The 19718-nt window shown below is 50.2% G+C and overlaps 1 protein-coding gene across 3 annotated transcripts in view; it reads left to right on the forward strand.

Annotated features, from left to right (window-relative positions):
- TMEM132B (transmembrane protein 132B) overlaps window positions 1-19718 on the forward strand; it is a 1306862-nt gene that overhangs the window by 960703 nt on the left and 326441 nt on the right. The window contains exon 1 of one of the 3 annotated variants that reach the window (XM_050747886.1): window positions 15052-15356. The exons of the other annotated variants lie outside the window; for them this stretch is intronic. Within the exon in view, the coding sequence (XP_050603843.1) occupies window positions 15305-15356 (52 nt within the window). The 5' untranslated portion in view covers window positions 15052-15304. Of the gene's footprint in view, window positions 1-15051; window positions 15357-19718 lie in introns of those variants that run through there. 3 annotated transcript variants of the gene reach the window in all.

Consider the following 19718-nt stretch of genomic DNA (forward strand, 5'->3'; position numbering starts at 1 on the left):
GTCTTTGCTCCACTTACTGTCATCATCCGAGGCAGCTCAAAGGAGTCATCTCAGGGCTCACTCGAATGTCTGGGGGTTGATGCTACTGTCTGCTGGGATCACAGCTGGGCTGTGGCTGGAACACCTCCATGACCGCCTTCCTGTGGCTGCTTGGTTTCCTTGCAGTATGGCAGCTGTTGCAAGGGTGAGCATCCCAAGAGGCCCAAGTAGGAGCTGCATTTCCTTTTATGACTGCCCCACAAGGGCCATGGAGTCCCTTCCCCTGTAGTCCCAGGCCCACCCAGACTCAAAGGGAAGGGACGTTGGCCCATCCTTGTAGGAAAGAACGTCATGTGAGATGGATCTACTGGTATGACCCTCTGGAAGACACCATCCATCACAAACGGTGCAAAGCAGCTCTTCCCGCACCCATGTCCAGCCAAATCTCCTGGCGGGCAGTGGCATGGCTTGTGGGAGACCCGGACAGAGGTGGCGGTGTGGACAGTGGCTGGGAATTGTAGCAGGATTGTTGAAGGCTCCTGTTTGCTGGGCACATTGCCTGTCTCCTTAGCTCCCTGCTACACCCATGGTCCCTCCCATTTTACAGATGAGGAAGCTGAGGTGCAGAGCTCTTGAGTAAGCTCCAGGGTTCACACAGTTAATCAGCAGGGAAACTCGGGTTTGAGCCCAGGCATGTGAGTTAGACTGCCCTCTTCAAGTCTACATAACCACCCCCTACCCCAGGGAGGTGAGACTTCTCTACTCGGAAAGCTTCCAGCCACAGGTCTCCTGTGGGGCTGTCTCTCAGTGGCCGCTTCCTCTGGTAGGCCTCTGGTTACCATGGCAACAGCAGCCAGCCTCGCAGAGAAACACTCTGACCTCCCCCCTGCAACACCCCCACGGTGGTTGTGGGTCTTACCGAACAATGAGAGGCATAGTACATTTAGAGGCTTTGGGAGAGCACCTCCCTTTCATCTGCTAATGGGTGTGTGGATGTGAGAAACGGTTTTAGGATGTCTCCTTGACTCAAGGCACAGGCTGAGCAATTATAGAAATGAAATACGATGTCACATCAAGTGGCCCATCACTGGGTACTGGTGTCCGAGGCTGTTCAATTACATGCACCTGTTTCCAGAGCTTCGCAACTCTTCAGTGAAAGACCTTTCGGGGTGGAATATTTCCTGCTTGCTCTTCTGGGCTATTTTGGGAAGATGGACTGAGACACTGCTCACATCTTCTTAGACATAATTGAGCGTGACAAAAGGTGGGTGTGTACTGGGGTTTGCAGAAGAATCCTGCAGCAGTGGCCCTTTAAAGGGAGATTCTTTCTTACGGATGCTCCTGGCTCGCTGGCACTCAACCCGTTTGGCATCCCTGTTTGTTAGTCATAGAGAAACCGGGTCACCGTTACAAGACAGTGCCATTTTCATTCTAGGTTATGAGGGGAGGCAGGCAACAGCTGCTTGGGAATGGTGATTTTAAATAAAAGTTAATTGGGATTTCAATTAATTTAAGTAGACATGAAAATCATACTTTCCCAGAACACACGTGGCAGCTGACGGCAATTCCATCCTTCCAGTTTGCTCAGGTTGAAAACCTTGACGTCATCCCAGCTTCTCTCTTCCTTTCACATCCCACGTCCTATCCATCCGTGAGTTGCCACCTCTAGCTTTGAATTCCCAGGGTTCTGGCCCATCTTCTCTCTTCCACCCTGATCCAAGCCCCATTATCTCCTGCCTGGAATCTGCTGAAGCTCTTTCTAGCATCTTGCTTCTCTCATGCTTATCTCTTTCCAGTCTGTTCTCATCAAGGAGCCAGAATGAGCCTTTGAAAATGCAAATCATAGCCCACTGTCCCTCTGTACAGAACCCCAACCAAACGGCAGAGAGCGGGCAGGCCAGAGGATGTGTGGCGGGCGCAGGGAGGTTGGGTGGGGAATGTGGCCCATCGTTTTTCAATAGCATGATATTTCCTTCTGATCATCGGTCTTTTGGAAGCAGCCTAGAGAAGCTAGGCCAGATCTGACCTCCAGGAACTGCTACATGAGGGATGTTCCAGATCAGAAGGCTATTTTAGACCGAAGTAGCAGGTACATGGCATAAAGGAGTGAAGCAGGTGCTCATATACAAACAATGAGCACTCTCTCTCCGGTGCAGTAATAGGGAGTGGTGAGGACTGTGGCAAAGTGGAGAGCCTGTGCCCTGCCTGCAAGGGGGACAGCTGCTCCCAGCTCCATTCAACTGTCATCATATGAGAGTGTAGGTCTAATGCTCTCAGATCTTCCAGGTTTTCAAGAGAAACCAGAAATACAGCCCGATAGACTCTCCATATGCTGGTTTGTTAGTATCACTGTGAGCTCATGAATTTTAGTATATTTGATGGGTTTCAACCCACGGAGTCATTAGCTGTTTGGATGCTCTAAATCATTCCATCGTCGCCCAGCAGGTGCTCCTTCCAGCTGCCTTGCATGTCCTTTTGGTGCATCCCCATCAGTAAGAGCATTTTCCTACATCTTGGCACAAGATCCTCCAGATTCATCTGGTACATGTCTTGCTCTGGATGTGGGATCAGCCATTTCTTCAGGATGCCAGGGCTTGAACTCCTCATTTTTAAAGGTTAGCAAGAAATTCACGTTAAGAATGAAAAGCTCTGCTGTAGATCTGTTCCTGGGGTGCCCTCTGGGGACCTGTGGGTAGATGTCCCAGCGTCCTCTGGAGAGTCCCAGGCTGAGCGCCACCATCTTTGAGGAGGTTGGCCTCTGCTTCTGGAGCCTGCTGGGCTGATGGATGGCACAGCTAATGTATCTGGATAGTTGCATTCCACTCAGGGACAGTCACTGAGAAATGTCTAAAATGCACTCACCCTAAGAGCTGTTCCTACAGGTTTTACCTTGCAGAAATCTGTCAGGATTCAGAGTTGGCACAGTGGGCTCTGTATACTGTGGCCATTTCCCCATCCTGTTGTCTTCTGTGCTATTGAGGAGTTATGAAAGGACAGAGGGTGGGGGTGAGGGTGTCTAGAATGGGCCGTCCCTAATGAATACACCTTAAACCAACGGGGAGCTCTTCCTTTAACCCTTCTGCCTCCGCAGACAGCGGGCGCAGGATGTGTCTACCAAAGCGCCTGCTTTTCTGGAAGCCTGCACGTGCTCAGGATGTGGGCTGTGTGCATTTTTATTTGACATCTCTCGTGTGAGCTGGGAGTGAGGGTGCCTGGGTTTGAATCCTGGCGTGGCTGCGTACTGAATCTGGAATCTTGGGCAAACTGCCTAACCTTTCTGTGCCTCAGTTTCCTCATCTTAAAAATGGGGACATAGAAATACCTAGGACAGGGGCTCGTGATGATGAGTAAATGAGTCAATACATATAAATCTCTTAGAACAGTGGCTGACACCTAGTGAGGGTCAGTAAACCTTGGTTTTGAGGATGATTTGAACCTGTGTCCAGTCAGATGGAACCAATTCCTAGATAGTTAGTTATATGATCCATATATTTCTCTTTTCCTTTTCCTTTCTCTTTCTTGATGCCTCCTTGCTCTTTCTTTCATTCCTTCTTTCCATTCTCTCTCCTCTCCTCTTCTTCCCTCTCTTCCTCCCTCCTTTCTCTTTTCCTTTTTTTCCCTTCCTCCCTTTCTCCTTCCCTTTTTTTTTTTTTTTGAGATGGAGTCTCGATCTGTCGCCCAGGCTGGACTGCAGTGGCATAATCTCGGCTCACTGCAAGCTTCGCCTCCTGGGTTCACACCATTCTCCTGCCTCAGCCTCCCGAGTAGCCGGGACTACAGGCGCCTGCCACCACACCCAGCTAATTTTTTGTATTTTTTAGTAGAGACGGTGTTTCACTGTGTTAGCCAGGATGGTCTTGATCTCCTGATCTCGTGATCTGTCCACCTCGGCCTCCCAGAGTGCTGGGATTACATCCTCCTTCCCTTTCTCTCTTCCTTCTCTTCCTCCCTTCCTTCATTTCCCACCCCCTCCCCATTCTCCCTCCCCTCCCGTTTCCCCCTCCCCTCTCCTTCCCCCTCCCCTCTCCTTCCCCCCCTTTCCTTTCCCCCCTTACCTTCTCCTCTCCCCTCCCCTCCCCTCTCCTCCCCTCCCTTCCCCTCTCCTCCCCTCCCTTCCCCTCCCTTCCCCTCTCCTCCCCTCCCCTCCCCTCTCCTCCCCTCCCCTCTCTCCAGTGGTTTGGGTTAATTTTCTGCCACATGCAACCCAGGCTGGCTTCACGGACATGGGACTGGAGCAGTTGCAGGGGATGCTATGCTCAGAAGGACCCCAAACTTTGTGTCATGCTCTTGAAATTCTTAAAACTTTTTGATGAAAGGCTCCTGCCTTTTCATTTTGCACGGGGCCCCGCATATGACGTAGCCAGTCCTGTGTGTCGCCAAAGTGTCCGGCCAGACGTCCTCTCTGTCAGGACATCTCTTTGTGTCTCTGTCTTCTAGTGCATGATAGGCTCTCAACAAACACCGATTGAACTCAAATCATCATCCCCAGGATCAGTGCATCTTTTTTGGCCTCTGTTCTTGTCATCCAGCACCTGCCTGGGTGGCGTGCAAACTCATGTATACTTGTGTGCAGAGAGCTTAGCTGAGTGTGTGCAGGGGATTGATTATGTTTTGTTTCTCTGAAAGTCTTGCTCCAATTCGAGGTGCAGGCTGCCACGTCCCAGCCTCTAGTCCTATGCAAACCAGCCTTGACTTCTGCGTGGGCGTCTGGAAACAGTAACGAGGTCTCACCTTCTTGGGATGTGGAGATCAGCAGCGATAGCTCCTCCAGAGTAATTGGAGGTTTTGCCGAGATTCAGTACCAACTCTAGGCAGCAGAGGGGAGGCTCTTTCTTTCCTCCTTGCTCAGAAGCCTGGTTTGGAAGGCAAAGCTGCCTCCTGCCCCGAGGGCGAGGAACAGGGGAAAAGTGGTCCTGTGGGCCCCAGAGGTGGTGCTGGGCTTCCCGGGGTCTCTTGTGCTGCATTGAGGAGGTGCTTCCTGCACCCAGGCTCCGAGGGGCTCAGCTACTTCTTCCTGGAAGAGACTGAGCCAGCAGGGCTTGAACGGGGCAAATTCTCTAAGCTGGGAACCGCACGAGAGGTCGTGAACCCTCGCCAGGGAGGCACAAAGATCTTTTCTTCCAGCTCAAATGAGTGAAGTTGCCAGAGGCTGCTGTCATTTTTCAGCTAAGTCTGAGGGGTTAGGAACTGGGATGAGATGTTTCTTTCTTCAATGCTAATGACTGACTAGGTTGCCTGGCCTGTTCTTTCAGAAATTAGAATAAAAATTAGCTGAGAAATGTCTTCTTTGTGCACAGTGCCTCTGGTGAGCACCGGCTGCCTGTGGGGGGGGGGGGGTCTGCGGATGCTGCTTGGAGCTGGAGGGGGCAGTCCGGGGGCACTTGCCTGTCTACACTTGCAGGCAGAGTTGGGGCTGGTTAGCTGCTCAGGTTTATTTAGTGCTCTGCTCTGGGTTTTTCCTCTCCTGTGTGCTCTAGGCAGGCTCGAGAAGGCATCCTCCTGGGCTTGCAGACTCCACCAGTGCCAGGAGCCAGGCAGCGTACGCACAGAAGGAAGTAGGTTAGGGGTTAGGGAATCAGCACAGGCGTGAATCCAACTGATGATGCTGTGTCTACGTGAAGGTGCATAATAATAGAAATTTTGTTTTGTTTTGTTTTGTTTTGAGACGGAGTCTCACTCTGTCACCCAGGCTGGAGTGCAGTGGTGCAATCTTGGCTCACAGCAACCTCCGCCTCCCAGGTTCAAGTGATTCTCCTGCCTCAGCCTCCCAAGTAGCTGAGATTACAGGTGCCCACCACCACGCCTGGCTAATTTTTGTATTTTTAATAGAGATGGGGTTTCACCATGTTGGCCAGGCTGGTCTCGAACTCCTGACTTCAAGTGGTCCGCCTGCCTTGGCCTCCCAAAGTGCTGGGATTAAAGGCATGAACCACCACGCCTGGCCAATAATAGGAATTGTTAACACTGTTATTATTTTCCAGCCACTGCTCTGAATGCTTGTGTGCATCTTAACTCGTGCAATCCTCACGATAGCCCTGATGCCGTGGGTACCATGATCCTTATTTTACAGATGAGGAAACTGAGGCACAGAACGATGGCATCACTTGGTCAAGGTCACACAACTAGAAGGCAGTAGAGCTGGGATTTGAGCCTCAGATTCTGTGTCACTTGCCTCTTGGTGGTTAAGGGGTGATGGGACTTGGAGTGAACAGGAGACCCCATTCCCCGTCTAAAGATAGCAGTTGCTACTTGGCCAATTGTTGTCATGCACACCAGCAGTTTGCAGCCCTTGACGTCTGCCCAGCAGTGGCTCCAGAGACTGAGGATGCTCTGGAGGTGGTTATAATGGAGGTACTTAGGACAACAGGCAGGGGACCCCGGGTTACCACCCCCCGGATGTCGTGGAAATGGAAGATCAGCATCCCCTTCACCTGGCTGGCTTTTCTGGGGACACAGGTGGTCTTAGAGTAGCAGAGTTTGTCCTGGATACTGAGTTCCCTGAATATTCTCTCCAACAAGCACTCCCTTAGCTTCAAGTTGCCCAACTCAGAGGAATAGGGCTCATTACCTCCTCTTCTGTCTTTAGGTGTTGGAACATTCTTTCTACACAGATCCAAACCTGCCTCCCCATCAAGTCCATCCTAGATTCCAGGGATTACACAGGATAAATCTAATTCCTCCTCTACAGGACAATCGCTGATGTGCTTCATTGCTGCCCTGCTTGAGGCCCCTTTGAGAATAAAATCCAAGCTCCTTCTGGTGGGGATTAGGGGCAGCGGCTGCATGGCCTGCTCCTGCCCTGATTCTGAGCAGCGTCTCTTTCCACTCTTTCTTTTGCTCTATGTCAGGCATCCTAACCTTGCTTTTCCTCAATACACGAAGCTAAAGAGTTCTTTTCTTTCCTTTTTAAAATGCTTTATTTTGAACCAATTTTAAATGTAGAGAAAAGCTGCAGAAAGAGTACAGAGAGGTCCTGTGTACCTTTAACCTGGCTTCCATGAAGCTGTTTTCTAGAAGGTGGTCAAAGAAGGCAGCACTGAGGAGTTGATGTGTCAGCTGAGGTCTGAGTACCGGGAGGGACTGACTGTGTAAAGACCTGGGGCAGCTCATTCCCGGAGATGGGGGGCAGGAAGCGCAAAGGTCCTGTGGCAGAATGGTGCCAGATGTCCACTAGACACGAAGTGGGGGGCTGCAGTGACGTAAGCGAGGGGGACAGAGCAGCGAGAAGGACCATCCCACAGACCGTACTACAGGCCACCGTGAGGATTTGGGCTTTTATTCTGAGTCAGATGGGAGCCATGGGAGGATTGGAAGCAGGGCAGGAGGCCTGATGTGACTTCCCTAAGGTCCCCCATAAATAAGTACATCCCCTCTTTCTCAGCCAGAGCCTTTGGCCAGGGCTTCTCTCTTTACCTACCCACCACAACCCACCTACCTCTTGTTCCTGGCAGGGTGGTGAGAGGGCTGGAAGCATAATGGGGGCTCCCCATCAAAGAATAGTGCTGCCTTCCCAACTTGGGGACAGATCCCCTTGTCATCCCTATCCTTCTCCATCATCAGCCAGGCGGAGACTCCCATCTGTTGACCTTGGGCAAGTGACTTCCCCTCTCTGTGCCTCAGTTTCCTTCTTAGATGGAGCTGATCGTAGAACCTGGGTTGTTGAGAGGATTAGAATGGGTTGGTACACCGAAAGTGATTTGAAGCACCTTGCCCGGAGTGCACACTGTGTGACTATTAGGCACGGTTGTTTAAGTTCACCTGCAGCTTCACATTGCTGCAGGTGCATCTATGTAAAAGGCTGAGTCTCCACTGCCCATCAGTCTCTGCTGTGCAAGATCACCACGCAACGGGAGCATGGATCCACTGCGCTCTCCCAGTGGGCAGAACTGAGAAGTGGGGGTGCTCCCCTTCAGTCTTTTGTCCTTGCCTTTTCCAGGGCTCGGAGCAGGACTTTGGGTTTTGGTGAGGAGTCCTGGCCTGAGTGAGGGGGTCATCATCAAAGGATAGTGCTGCCTTCCCAACGTGGGGACAGATCCCCTCATCATCTCAATCCTCCTCCATCATCAGCCTAGTGGAGTCTCCCACCTGTTGGCAAGTGACCTCCGGGGCGGGGCTTCCACCTGGAGCCTTCACATTCTGGGGCTGCCAGAAGGGGTGGCCAGTGTGACTTTGAGGGGCCCCGACCTGCCCTCCTTGCTGCATCTGGGGAGCTCTCAGTGGTTCTCTTCATCAGCTTTCTCTGTAAGGGTGTTTTTTTCCCCTTAAACAACTCAGAAACTCCACTCCTAGGTAAGTGGAAATGCAAATATAAACACGAAGACATGTGTGAGAATTGTTTCTTAAAACATTGTATATAATCACAGAAACTTGGAACCAACCTGAACTTCCAGCAGGAGAATGGATCCATATGGTATTTCCATACAATGGGATACCAAATAGTAGCAAAGTGAGTGGGTTACGGCAATGTGTGTCAATAAATGTAACTTTCGTAGACATAATGTTGGGTGGAAAATGCAAGTTGTAGAATCATAGAGTACAATACTAAGTATATAAAATCTAGAAATGATACAACGTATCTTACCTTATGTAGGCATTATATACTACAATACAAGTAAAAAAACTCACAGCATGGTGAATCCCAAGTTGAGGAAAGGGTTTACCTCTGGGGTCAGGAGGGAACTGTGGTTGGGGGGGAGCACAGAGGACTTCAGCTGCGTTGGCAGTGACCTGTTTCTTTCTTTCTTTCTTTTTTTTTTTTCAAATAGAACTTTTAATGAATTTATTTTTCTTCAACTTTTATCTTTAGTTCTGGGGTGCATGTGCAGGGTGTGCAGGTTTGTTACATAGGTAAATGTGTGCCATGGTGGTTTGCTGTGCCTATCAGCCCATCACCTAGGTATTAAGCCCAGAATGCATTAGCTATTTTTCCTGATGCTCTCCCTTCCCACCCCCACCTGTGACAGGCCCCAGTGTGTGTTATCCCCCACCCACCACATCCGTGTGTTCTCACCATTCAGCTCTCACTTATAAGTGAGAACATGCAGTGTTTGGTTTTCTGATCCTGTGTTAGTTTGCTGAGGATGATGGCTTCCTGCTCCATCCATATCCCTGCAAAGGACATTTCATTCCTTTTCATGGCTGCATAGTATTCCATGGTGTATGTGTACCACATTTTCTTTATCCAGTCTGCCATTGATGTGCATTTGGGTTGATTCCATGTGCAGTGACCTGTTTCTTAACTTGGATGGTTGGTCCAGGTATATTCATTGTATTATAAAAATCCTCTTGTAAAAAATATTACATAATCAATTAAAATGTTATTTGAATAACAGTTTGTATAGCTAAAAAAAAAATGAGTCTGGAAGTTAGTGGACTGGATGTCCTTAACCTCTCTTGCTGGTGTTGACCCACTGCGGTCCCCCGGTTGTCCCCAGAGGCCATGATATAATCCTGGGTTTCAGGGCAGGTGGCCCAGTGGTAAGAGCATCAGTTGGAGGTGGCTTAGGTCCTGGTTTTGTCCTGGTGAACCTTGGATAAGAGTTGTGTCCCCTCTGAATGTCAATTTCCTCAGTTGTAAAATGGGGAGAATTTTGTCCCTTTGACTACGGCTCCCGGGGCTGGTGGGAGGATTTGCAGAGATGGTGGCACATGTAGCGTGTTTAGCTCAGAGCCGGTGGCAGTGTACTATGAACAACACATAGTAGATGCTGTTAATGATGATAGTGAACAATCGTTCCATCCACACAGTTAGAGGGACAGGCAGAGGATGAGGGGAGAAATAATGAGAACTCGGCTCTCCAGTATGGGTCCCAACGCCTCCACGTTAACGAGGCTGCCATCTTATGTTCAAACCCCAGGAGGACTGGTTGGTTTTGAGCCACACTGACTGGAAGCCTCTCTTCTGCTCTGGCCACACACCCTGCTGCCCTTCATGTGGCTACAGACTAACCCTGACCCATCACAGATCCACAGCTGATGGTGACCTCAGACTACCCTCCCCACCCCGCTGAGATGGGCACTGACTCTCTGGTTCCCCTCAGGGCTGGGCTGGGCTGCCTTCCTTCTTGTTGACTCAGAATGGGGTCGGGGGCAGCCTGTCCACCCTCTGATCTGGGGTAAGCCTTTCTCTCTGAGGATAGAGAGGCTGGACCCCAGAGGGCAGGGGCTGTGTCCAAACCAAGAGAGAGTGGACAGAGGTGCTTGCTATACTGCAGCTGTTTGGCCTGAGATGTCCCCAAAGCAGAGCCTTTTCAGGAACATTTATGTTCCTTTTTGTCATGAAAGTGGGGTCTGTCCACTTGGTCACTTGTTATGCGCTGGGTACAAGAATTTCTCTTGCATAACAATTAGTGTAACAGGAATGCATACACTCCTGGCTCACCTGAGTTTTGATTGAGAGGAAGCAGCCTTGTTGGTGGAGTAATTCTCAAGCTTTTGACACCAGACAGTTTGGATTTATGGACATTGTCTAAGGAAGCCGGCAGCCCACACCTGGAGATCTCAGGGAATGGGAAGCTGAGGCTGGGGCCACTCTTCCCTTTACAGATGAGAGCCCCAGGTACTATGGGAAGCTGAGAGCTTCTTGTCCAGATAACCCTGAGGGAGCACCCACGGTCTTGATGGGACATTATCTCAGCATTGTATCACCCTCTTTCTCATTTGCCTGAGAACTAGATCTGGGATATCATGTCCTGGCAGGTGGAATCCTGTTTTCTCAACCCTCTAAAAAGCTAGACACCCCCTTTATTATCATACAGGACACAGTTTGATGATGGGACGGTTTGTCTAGAAATCCTGAGAAGAGATTCTATTAGTAAGAGCATTTTTGGTTTCAAGAGATAGAAAACATTAAACAGGGAAAATGGGAATGCTATTGACTCATGTAGTTGAAAAGCAGAGAGCTACAGCTTCAGGTATGGCTTGATCCAGGGGTTCAAATAGTGTTACCAGGATCCAGTATCTTTCTTTGTCTTGCACTTCCTCTGAGGATTGGCTTAATTTTACACATTCACATGGGGGATAAGATATCTCCATAGTAAAGCCCAGTGGCAATAAAGAATTCTCATCAGATGTTTCAAGCAGAAATCCTACGCCTTATTCCCGCTGACCTACATTGGGTCTCTGATTGGCTGGGCTTGGATCAGGTACTCATTCTTGTAAATGAGGGTGGAATTGCCACTGCCTGAAACATGGGAGAGAGGGAGGAGAAGGTAGTTCCCAAAGAAAAACTGGGGTGCAGTTACCAGGAGGGGGATGGATACCGAGGGGCTCAATTATCACATAGGTCCAGTGATCAGAAGGGAGCCACTGGCCAGGTGCGGTGGCTCACACCTGTAATCCCAGCCCTCTGGGAGGCAGAGGTGGGAGGATCGCTTGAGTCCAGGAGTTCAAGACCAGCCTGGGCAACATAGTGAGACCCTGTCTCTACAAAATATAAACAAAATTAGCTGGGCGTGATGGCTTGTGCCCATAGTTCCAGCTACTTGGGAGACTGAGCTGGGAGGATCACTTGCACCTGGGAGGTCGAGGGCTGCAGTGATCCCTGACTGTGCCACTGAACTCCAGCCTGGGCAGTAGAGCAAGACCCTGCCTTAAAAAAAAAAAAGACAAAAGAAGCCACCGGTCTAGGGCACCACAATTCACCTTTTCTACAAGGACTGGCCTCCCTTGCCTGGACTCTCTTGTGATGTCTCTGGGTCCTACACTGAGCTTTGGCCTTTTGGGGGCTGGCTTGGAGCCTCACCGTCCTGCTGGAGCCCCTCATGTAACTGTATCAACAATGGCCCAGCTGGCGAGGAGGTCTGATCCAGCAGCCTCATTCATGCAGGCACCAGAGAGAAAATAGGAGCAAATAAATTGCTGGCCTACGTTAAATTTAGACTTATTCTGTTGGAGCTAATTGTAATCTTTATTTGGTCCCAAGTGATTCATTCTTATCGCTCTTATTATAGCTGAGAAAATTAATTTTTATTCTACCATAAAGGTGGCTGTAATAATCTGGGTTCAGGGAGGGGGATTACTTTAATAAGATTTGCCAGCAGGCTTTGAAACAGTCAGCTTTTATTAGCATGTGGAACCGGCCTGTTGCACTGGAGTGGACATTAGGGGGTCCCGGTGGGATTGCCGGGGTGAGCTTGGCTAGGAGAAGGACAGGTTTGTTTGCTCTTTAAAGAGCTCAGGCCTGTTTCCATGCCTGTGTTTAAGTACAGGAACGGTGCCACAAGGCGGGAGCTGAGTTGACCTCAGTCTTTGGCTGATTTAAATGGAAACAAATGCATTTAAATGAACTATGAGCCTGCTCTCAAAACACCATGCACCATAGGGACAAGGGAAAATGCTCTCAGGTCAGGCTGGTCTTAGACATTGGGACTGTGGGGAATATGGAAAGCAACACACTGTCTAGAAGGAGCAGATGTTGTGCACCCATTATCTTTCTATTTGTGATTCCAGATTCCAAAACCTCTGAAAACCAAAATGTTTTTGGTAAATTTTCAGCAGACCCATCGGGTGGTAGAACCTCACCTGAGCTCGTTTATAACTTCATTTGTTCCACGTAAGAGGAAGGCTCTTATCTTTGACTTGGAACCACTGGTGTGTGGATTTAAAGATGCTGCCCCAGGCCCCACTGAAGGTGCTACTGATATTCAGCATATGCATTGGTCTTGCCTGTCTAAATCAGAAAAATTAGGAATGGAGAGTTCTGGAAAAGAGGTGCTGGATCTGGATACATGCAATGTAGACCAAAGAAGTGGTAGATTTTTCTGATTTTGGGGGAGAGAAACCAGAGGTCCTAACTGTTATGTGACATCTCTCAATTTCGATTTGTTACCGAGCCAAACTTTTACATTTTATGTTTTGAAGACAGAAAATATCCCCAATACTGTTAGTCATTAGGAAAAGGCAAATTAATACCATAATGAGATACCACTGCACAACCAATGGAATGACTAAAATGAAAAACCTGGCGATACCAAGTTTTGGCAAGGATGTGGAGAAACTGTAATCCTCTATGTACTGATGGGAATGTAAAATGGTGTAGTCACTTTTGAAAATGAGTCATTTTTTTTTTTTTTTGACGGAGTTTTGTTCTTGTTGCTCAGGCTGTAGTACAGTGGCGTGATCTCGGCTCACTGCAACTTCCACCTCCCAGGTTCAAGCGATTCCTCTGCCTCAGCTTCCCAAGTAGCTGGGATTCCAGGTGTGCACCACCATGCCCAGATAATTTTTTGTATTTTTAGTAGAGGTAGCATTTCACTATGTCGGGCAACAGAACGGGACCCGACCGTTCTGTTCAGATCAGCGGCAGCGTTAGAGACTCATAGGAGCCCAAACCCTATTGTGAACTGTGCATGTGAGGGATCTAGGTTGTGTTCCCCTTATGACGTGGAACAGTTTCATCCTGAAACCATCCCTGCCCTCCACCCTCCATGGAAAACTTGCCTTTCAGGAAACTGGTCTCTGGTGCCAAAAAGGTTGGGGACCACTGCCCTAGAGTGACAATTGAGATCGTGTTCCCTTAGCTACCTTAGACTCCAAAAGTCTGGTCTTTGGATCCTTTCGGCTTGAAAGGTGAGATGTGGACGTGGCAATCTCTTAGTTTTGGGGGAAAACAATCCAGCTTCAACGGGGCTCAAACAAAACCCCGTTGGGCCAGTTCCTGCCCTGGGCCCATTGGTGTAGACAGTGGTTACCTGCCTGCAACTCAAAACAGAGAGCTCTTCTGGCATCGTTTCCACTGAGATAGCTGATAACAAGGGGTAGATGTCGTAGCCTGAGGCACCAGTTCCATTGTATTTACAATTTTTGCAAATTGAGTAAGTCATGCCAGCGGTTTCTCAGGACACATCTGCCAGTTGCTTACATTTTTCACAGGCCCAGAACATGTGGGTAAGGTAAAGACGCAAACACACAAAACCCAGAAAAAAGCACAGCATCCCAGCTGACAAGAAGCCTTTTGAATTCTCATCAAAACATGAGCCTTTGATGCCCCTAGAATGCGTGGCCGTGGGAGCAGCAGCCTCAAACCAGGCAGGAGCGAGGACTTTCAAAGCAGCGCCCAGGGGAAATGGGACGCTTTCCGGTGCAAACTGCCTTGTTTTGGATCTAATTGTTTGGAAGTAATGACAATATTGGAGAAGTGATTAGCAATTAATCTGTTTGTCAATATATTTATTTACTAAGTCTTCAAAGAATTATTATTTGAACGCACGGATTGTGGCATTTGAAAGTTATTGATCAGAGATTTGACATTTTTGCAGAGAATTCTGGAAACATGAGGCCTCCATTTTTCTGATCTGAAGTTGGCTCATTTTTACATTAAGAAGGTGTTCACCTCTTGCATTCTTTCCCTGCCCCCGTGTGTGTGTGTGTGTGCGCGCATGTGCGTGTGAGTCTGTGTGCGTGTGTGTGTATGTGTGTGTCTTTTAAGAACTTTCTGTTTTGTTGTTGTTGTTGTCTCCAGCCTTTCAGGTGGAGCTCTCTGGCTTACTAGCTGCTAGTGGGAGTTCCTCTTCTTTCTGTGCAGGTCATAGGACCACATGGGATGCTGTGGATTCTCTCCTGGGCCTCATGGAATGAGTTGTGGCTCTACAATTGTATCAGATGGAGCAGTTTGACCCAGGAGCTCGGACTGTGTGAGGACCGAGTTTCTTTGACTTCCTGGTTTGCTTTTCATGGTGTTGAGCCCACTCCAGGGCCCTGCAGCTCTGAGCTCCCCACACAGCACAGTGACATTTGGGGGTTTCAGGCCTCCAACCTCCTACCACGCTGTTCACGGGGAGAGGGGGACGCTCCAGGGAGCCTCTGCACAAACCCAGTGTCTCTCTCTCTCCCCTAGTGACCTGCCCTAGGTCACATGCCCAGTTATGACCAAATCAAGGTTCTCCACAAAGGGAGAGAAGAGTGTAGACATTGGGGAGGCGACCAACAAATGCCTCATAAGAAGAAAAGAACTCTGAGGAGCTCAGCACTTGGCCTGTCCCCGTGCCTTTGAGCTTTAGAGGAGTCATTGTGTGATCCGATGATTGCTTTTGGGGAGGAGAATTACTCTCTTCTGAAGTGACTGTTCTCATGCTAGACAAGACCTGTCAGTATTCCAGACTTGGTTGAAAAAGCCACTTGCCCTCCTTGCTGACCTGTTTCCAATGAAGACGATATGAGCTCAAAATGGAGCATATGAGCTCTGACATTCTGTTGTCCTGGCAACCTGTATGATAAACATCGGCTTAATGCTATTTGATGGGGGAGGTGGGAATTAGGAACCGGGAGGGCGTTGAACAAAGCTGAAGATTTGGTGCCCTCACCTCAGCTCCAGACTCTACAGGAAATGTTTGGTTCAGCGTCCAGAGTGGACACCACTGTGGTCTGCACCGGGGGAGGTTGGAAGGGAATGACCTGGTACAACCAGGAGAGGGATGGGACCGGACCCAAGGGGAGGGTTCGCTATGTCCTATTCAGATTCTCCCTTTGAAGCAAACTTCTTGAAAGAGTTGCCTGTTCTCTGTGTACCCCTTCCTCTTGTCCTGCTCACTCATCGTGCTTCTTGCCACCCTGTTGCCATGGAAGCTGTGGCCGCCAAGGCTGTTGCCACATGCAGGGGCCACTTCTCCAGGCTTGGCTTTTTTGCGGCTCAGCGGCACTGATGAGAGTGATGTCTCCCTCCTTCTCGTGTTCCCAGGGTCTCCCTGCCTTCTCCAACACCTGCTCTCCCTTCCCTCTTTCTCCCTGGATGCCCCCTGAGCCTTCTCTGCAGGCTTGCCCCCTGCCAGACCCTCCCACCAAAACCTCTCTCCACCAAGGCTCTCTTTCCCTCCTCTCTTTCCCACTCTGCACGTTTCTCTTTGGGCCACTTTTCCCAATGGCTTCTGTCACCACTTGTCTTCAGCTGACACCCAAATCTCCCTCTAGCTCACAGGTCTCTCCTGAGCTCCAGCATCAGCATCTAACTCATTTCTACATGGGGGCCCACAAATATCAAAAACTAAATACGTCCCAAGCAGAGCTCATCACCTTCTCCCAAATACTGACCTCCCTTGTCCCAGTGATGGGTCCACCCTTGTGCCCAAGACTAAGCTCAAAAGGCCTCTTCGTCTTTTCTTGCCTCTCAGCACCCTCTCCCCTCCCACCATAGCTAATCGATGTCCAAGTCCTACCACTGTCTCTTCATTTCCTTTCCATCCTGGTGGCCTTTTCTGCAGTAGAGGCTGTGGTGAGTTTGAGGATTTCAGGCCCAATCAGGAACAGTGAGCTTTACTTGGGCAGCACGTTGACAGGTTCCATGCGGGGGACGTCTCCTACAGCAGGAGACCTTCCAGAGACTGTGGCCATCACCTGGGCCACCAGCCAACCAGGAAGGGAAGAAGGAACTCCTGGGGAAAAGGAGAGCTAGAGAGGGGGCTTAAGTGTCCAGGTCACACAGCAGGACCATGGGTTGCCTCTGGGCCAGGGGGCTCCAAGGGGCAGCAGCTGTCTAGAGTCTTCTGTTGTCCACGGTTTTTGAAAAAATCTGTGGTTGGTCGATGCTGGGTGCAGTTTCTCAGGATATATAAAGCAGGTGGGCTCTACATAGCTAAAAATCGGCTTATTTGGGCTACATTTAAAACAATGGGTTGTGTAAAATTTGGATTTTGGCCCCGGGGGTCTTGGAGAATGGATGGCCCTAACCCACTCTGAAGAAGTAAACGGGCCAGTCTACAAGGACTGTCTTTGGCCCGTTTGTAAAACAAAGTCACCCTCCCCTCAGGGATGGGCCATCACGTTCATTTTCCTGTCTTGGCCTTTCCTGCTTTTAGTCCATTCTCCATAATAGCAGAGTGATGTCTTAACCGTGTTATATCAAATGGTGCTGTGAACCTGGGACCTCAGTCACTCTGGTGGCTTCCCGTTACCCCAGGATAAAGTCCAAACACAATGCAGTGACCTCCGCCAGCCCTGAAGGACGTGCCCTTTCCTCCCTTTCCAGTCCAGCATGGTGCCCTCACCCCTGCCCAGCCACCAGACCCTCGCAGCTACAGCACGGTTCTGCGTTCTCCTGCGCATGCTGTTTCCTCTGCTGGGAGCCTTCTTCCCCCCCTGGGGCCTGGCTATTCCAGGTGTCCTTTGGCTACTGTGTTTGTCTCCTGGGGCATCGATCATACATTTATTCTCCTTTGAAGGGAAGATGTCCAAAATCAAGGTGTTGGCAGAGCCATCCTTGCTCTGAAGGCTCTAGGGGAGGGAGGATCCTTCCTGCCTCTTCCAGCTTCTGGTGGCTCCAGGCATTCCTTGGCTGTGGCCTCATCACTCCATTTTCACATGACCTTCCCTGTCTCTATTCTGTCATCTGCTTCTAAGGACACCAGTCATTGGATTTAAAGTCTGCCCTTATCCAATATGACCTGCTTATGTTATCAAAGACCCTATTTCCAAGTAAGGTTCCAGGTGGATGTGTTTTGGGGGCACCATTCAATGAACTACAGGTCCTGTCTCTTCTGGCTTCATCAGGACTGCACTGGGGCCTCTCCTCAGTACATTTGCCCTCATGACTCTTGCTTTTCTTTACTGGAATAGCTTGTTCATTCTTCTACTCTAAACTAGTCTAAAATCTGTGAGGACAGTGTTGCTTTGCTGTATTCTCCCTGCAACTTCAGTGCTGGGCACAGGACTGGCTCTTAATGGGTACTGAGTGAACACTGTTATGGACTTAATGTTCACATTCTACCCCACCCCCAAACGTATTTGCTGAACCCCTAATCTCCAGTGTGATGGTATCAGGAGGTGGAGCCCTCGAGGGGTAATTAGATTTAGGTGAGGTTGCGAGGGTGGTCCCCATGAGTGCTTTTATAAATAGAGGAAGAAGCACCAGTGCTTCCTCCCTCATGCGAGGATACGGCAAGAACGCGTGTCCATAAGGAAGAAGGCATGCACCGGACATCAAATCTGCTGGCACCTTGATCTTGGTGTTCCAGCCTCTAGAACTGTGGGAAATGAATGTCTGTTGTTGAAACCTCCCAGCCTATGATGGATTTGTTATAGCTGTCCAATGCGAGTTAGACAAATGAGTGTGCCTGATCCATCCCATTGAATGCAACAGAACCCCAGGAAGCAGATGGTATTCCTGTCTTGCTAAGTGGGGCTGAGTCACTCACCAGGCAACCCAGCCAGGCAAGAGGCAGGCTGACCTTCTAGCCCAAGCCTCCTTCTCTAGAACCCCAGCTCCCTCCACCCTTGGGTCTGGGGTCCTATGAGGGACTGACTTGAGGAGGATATTAAGGTCTGAGTGGCTTTTGGCTGGAATGAGATGGGACAATGGGCTGGTTACTTCCCTGGGACGATTCCCTAACAGATGTCTCAGAGCTGATGTGGCTTTGTCCTCAAGCCACTCATTGTCACCGACACAGGCTGTATTCATCTCTCTTGAGATTGGCCTTTTAAAGCGTTCCCCCAGCCCCTGGACACTCAGGTGGTCAATGAAAGGGAACAACAGGAACAGCTTTCAAGCCAGGGACTAGAGATTTTCCCTGTGGAGTGAATACCTCTGAACACAAAGGGAAGAAAAGCCCTTTCATAAAACTACCTGATCTTCACTGGAAGGAATGCGACAGATACAGGCAAAAATCAGTTCTCCACTTTGCGATTTCTCAGGGTGAGGGAAGTGGACAAAGGGAAGGGGAGAGAGGGTTTCAATGCAGTGGCCCTGCTGGCAGCCTGTGGTCATTGTTCGGCGGCTGTCCCTGTGGTCCGATGATCTGTGTCATACTGGACTGATGGAAAACCCAGGTGTTTCTCCGGGTCATGGGATGCGTGTGGTGTGGGTGCGTCCCCGCTTCCAAATGGAATTTCATGTTCTTCCGGAGCACAGAGAACCCACACGGTGCTGGCTGCCTGCCGCCTGTTGTCTCCTCTGTCTAGGTTGGTGGTTTGGGAACAGTGACTCCCTTTCTCCCCTTAGCCTATTCTGGTTTGGGTTTCTGTGATTTGCAAAGAATCTGGTCCTAGAGAGTAGTCGCGCTTTAAGGGGTTTCTGTTGGAAAGCAGCAGTGGGCCTTGGTGAAAGTCCCCAGATTGCCCTAAACCACCCCAAATCGGGGTTTCATCTCTGGAAGAGGGGATGGATGCACCACCGGCTCCTCGTGCAGCGCTGGCGGCGGCGGCCACTGGGTGGCGGTGTTGCCTGCGAGGCCCGAGGTCCGCGGAGGAAGGAGCGGGACTGGGAGCGGGGCGGGAACAGCGCCGGGGAGAGGCTGGCCCGGGTGGGCTCAGCCGGGGCTCCTGGGTCAGCTCCCTCTGCGGTGCTGTCCCAGGAGTCCGCTCCGTCCTCCGCTGACTCTGAGCGACACAGGATAAGCTCTGAATTGCATTCCAGGAAAAGGGGACTGAGGCTTTGTGTTTTTCCTCCGCACCAAGATTCCCAAGGCTGCTGTTCAGGGTTTTTACCCAGGGTGGGGTCCACGGCGTAGCCCTGGGGTCTGTGTGAAGGGGAGGTGCTGTTTCTTTCCCGAGTTCTCCGTGGCTTTTAGTCCACGGGTTTCGAGGTCGCGCTATCGGTTAAAAGCAGCACCTGAGCCCTTCTTTGCTCCGGGTGAAATCTGGAACCAGCTCACATGTGGCTCACCAGGAAGGAGCTGAGTCTGTCCCCAAGCAGAGGAAGAGGAGCAGGAACCACACAGATGCCAGGACCCGGCAGAACAGGGGGTAAAGCCCACACTCTGGGGCCCGCTCTTGGCTGCACCCCTTACTGGCTGTGTGACCCTAGGCAAGTT

This window comes from Macaca thibetana, chromosome 11, assembly GCF_024542745.1.
Source record: "Macaca thibetana thibetana isolate TM-01 chromosome 11, ASM2454274v1, whole genome shotgun sequence".
Classification (NCBI taxonomy): Eukaryota; Metazoa; Chordata; class Mammalia; order Primates; family Cercopithecidae; genus Macaca; species Macaca thibetana.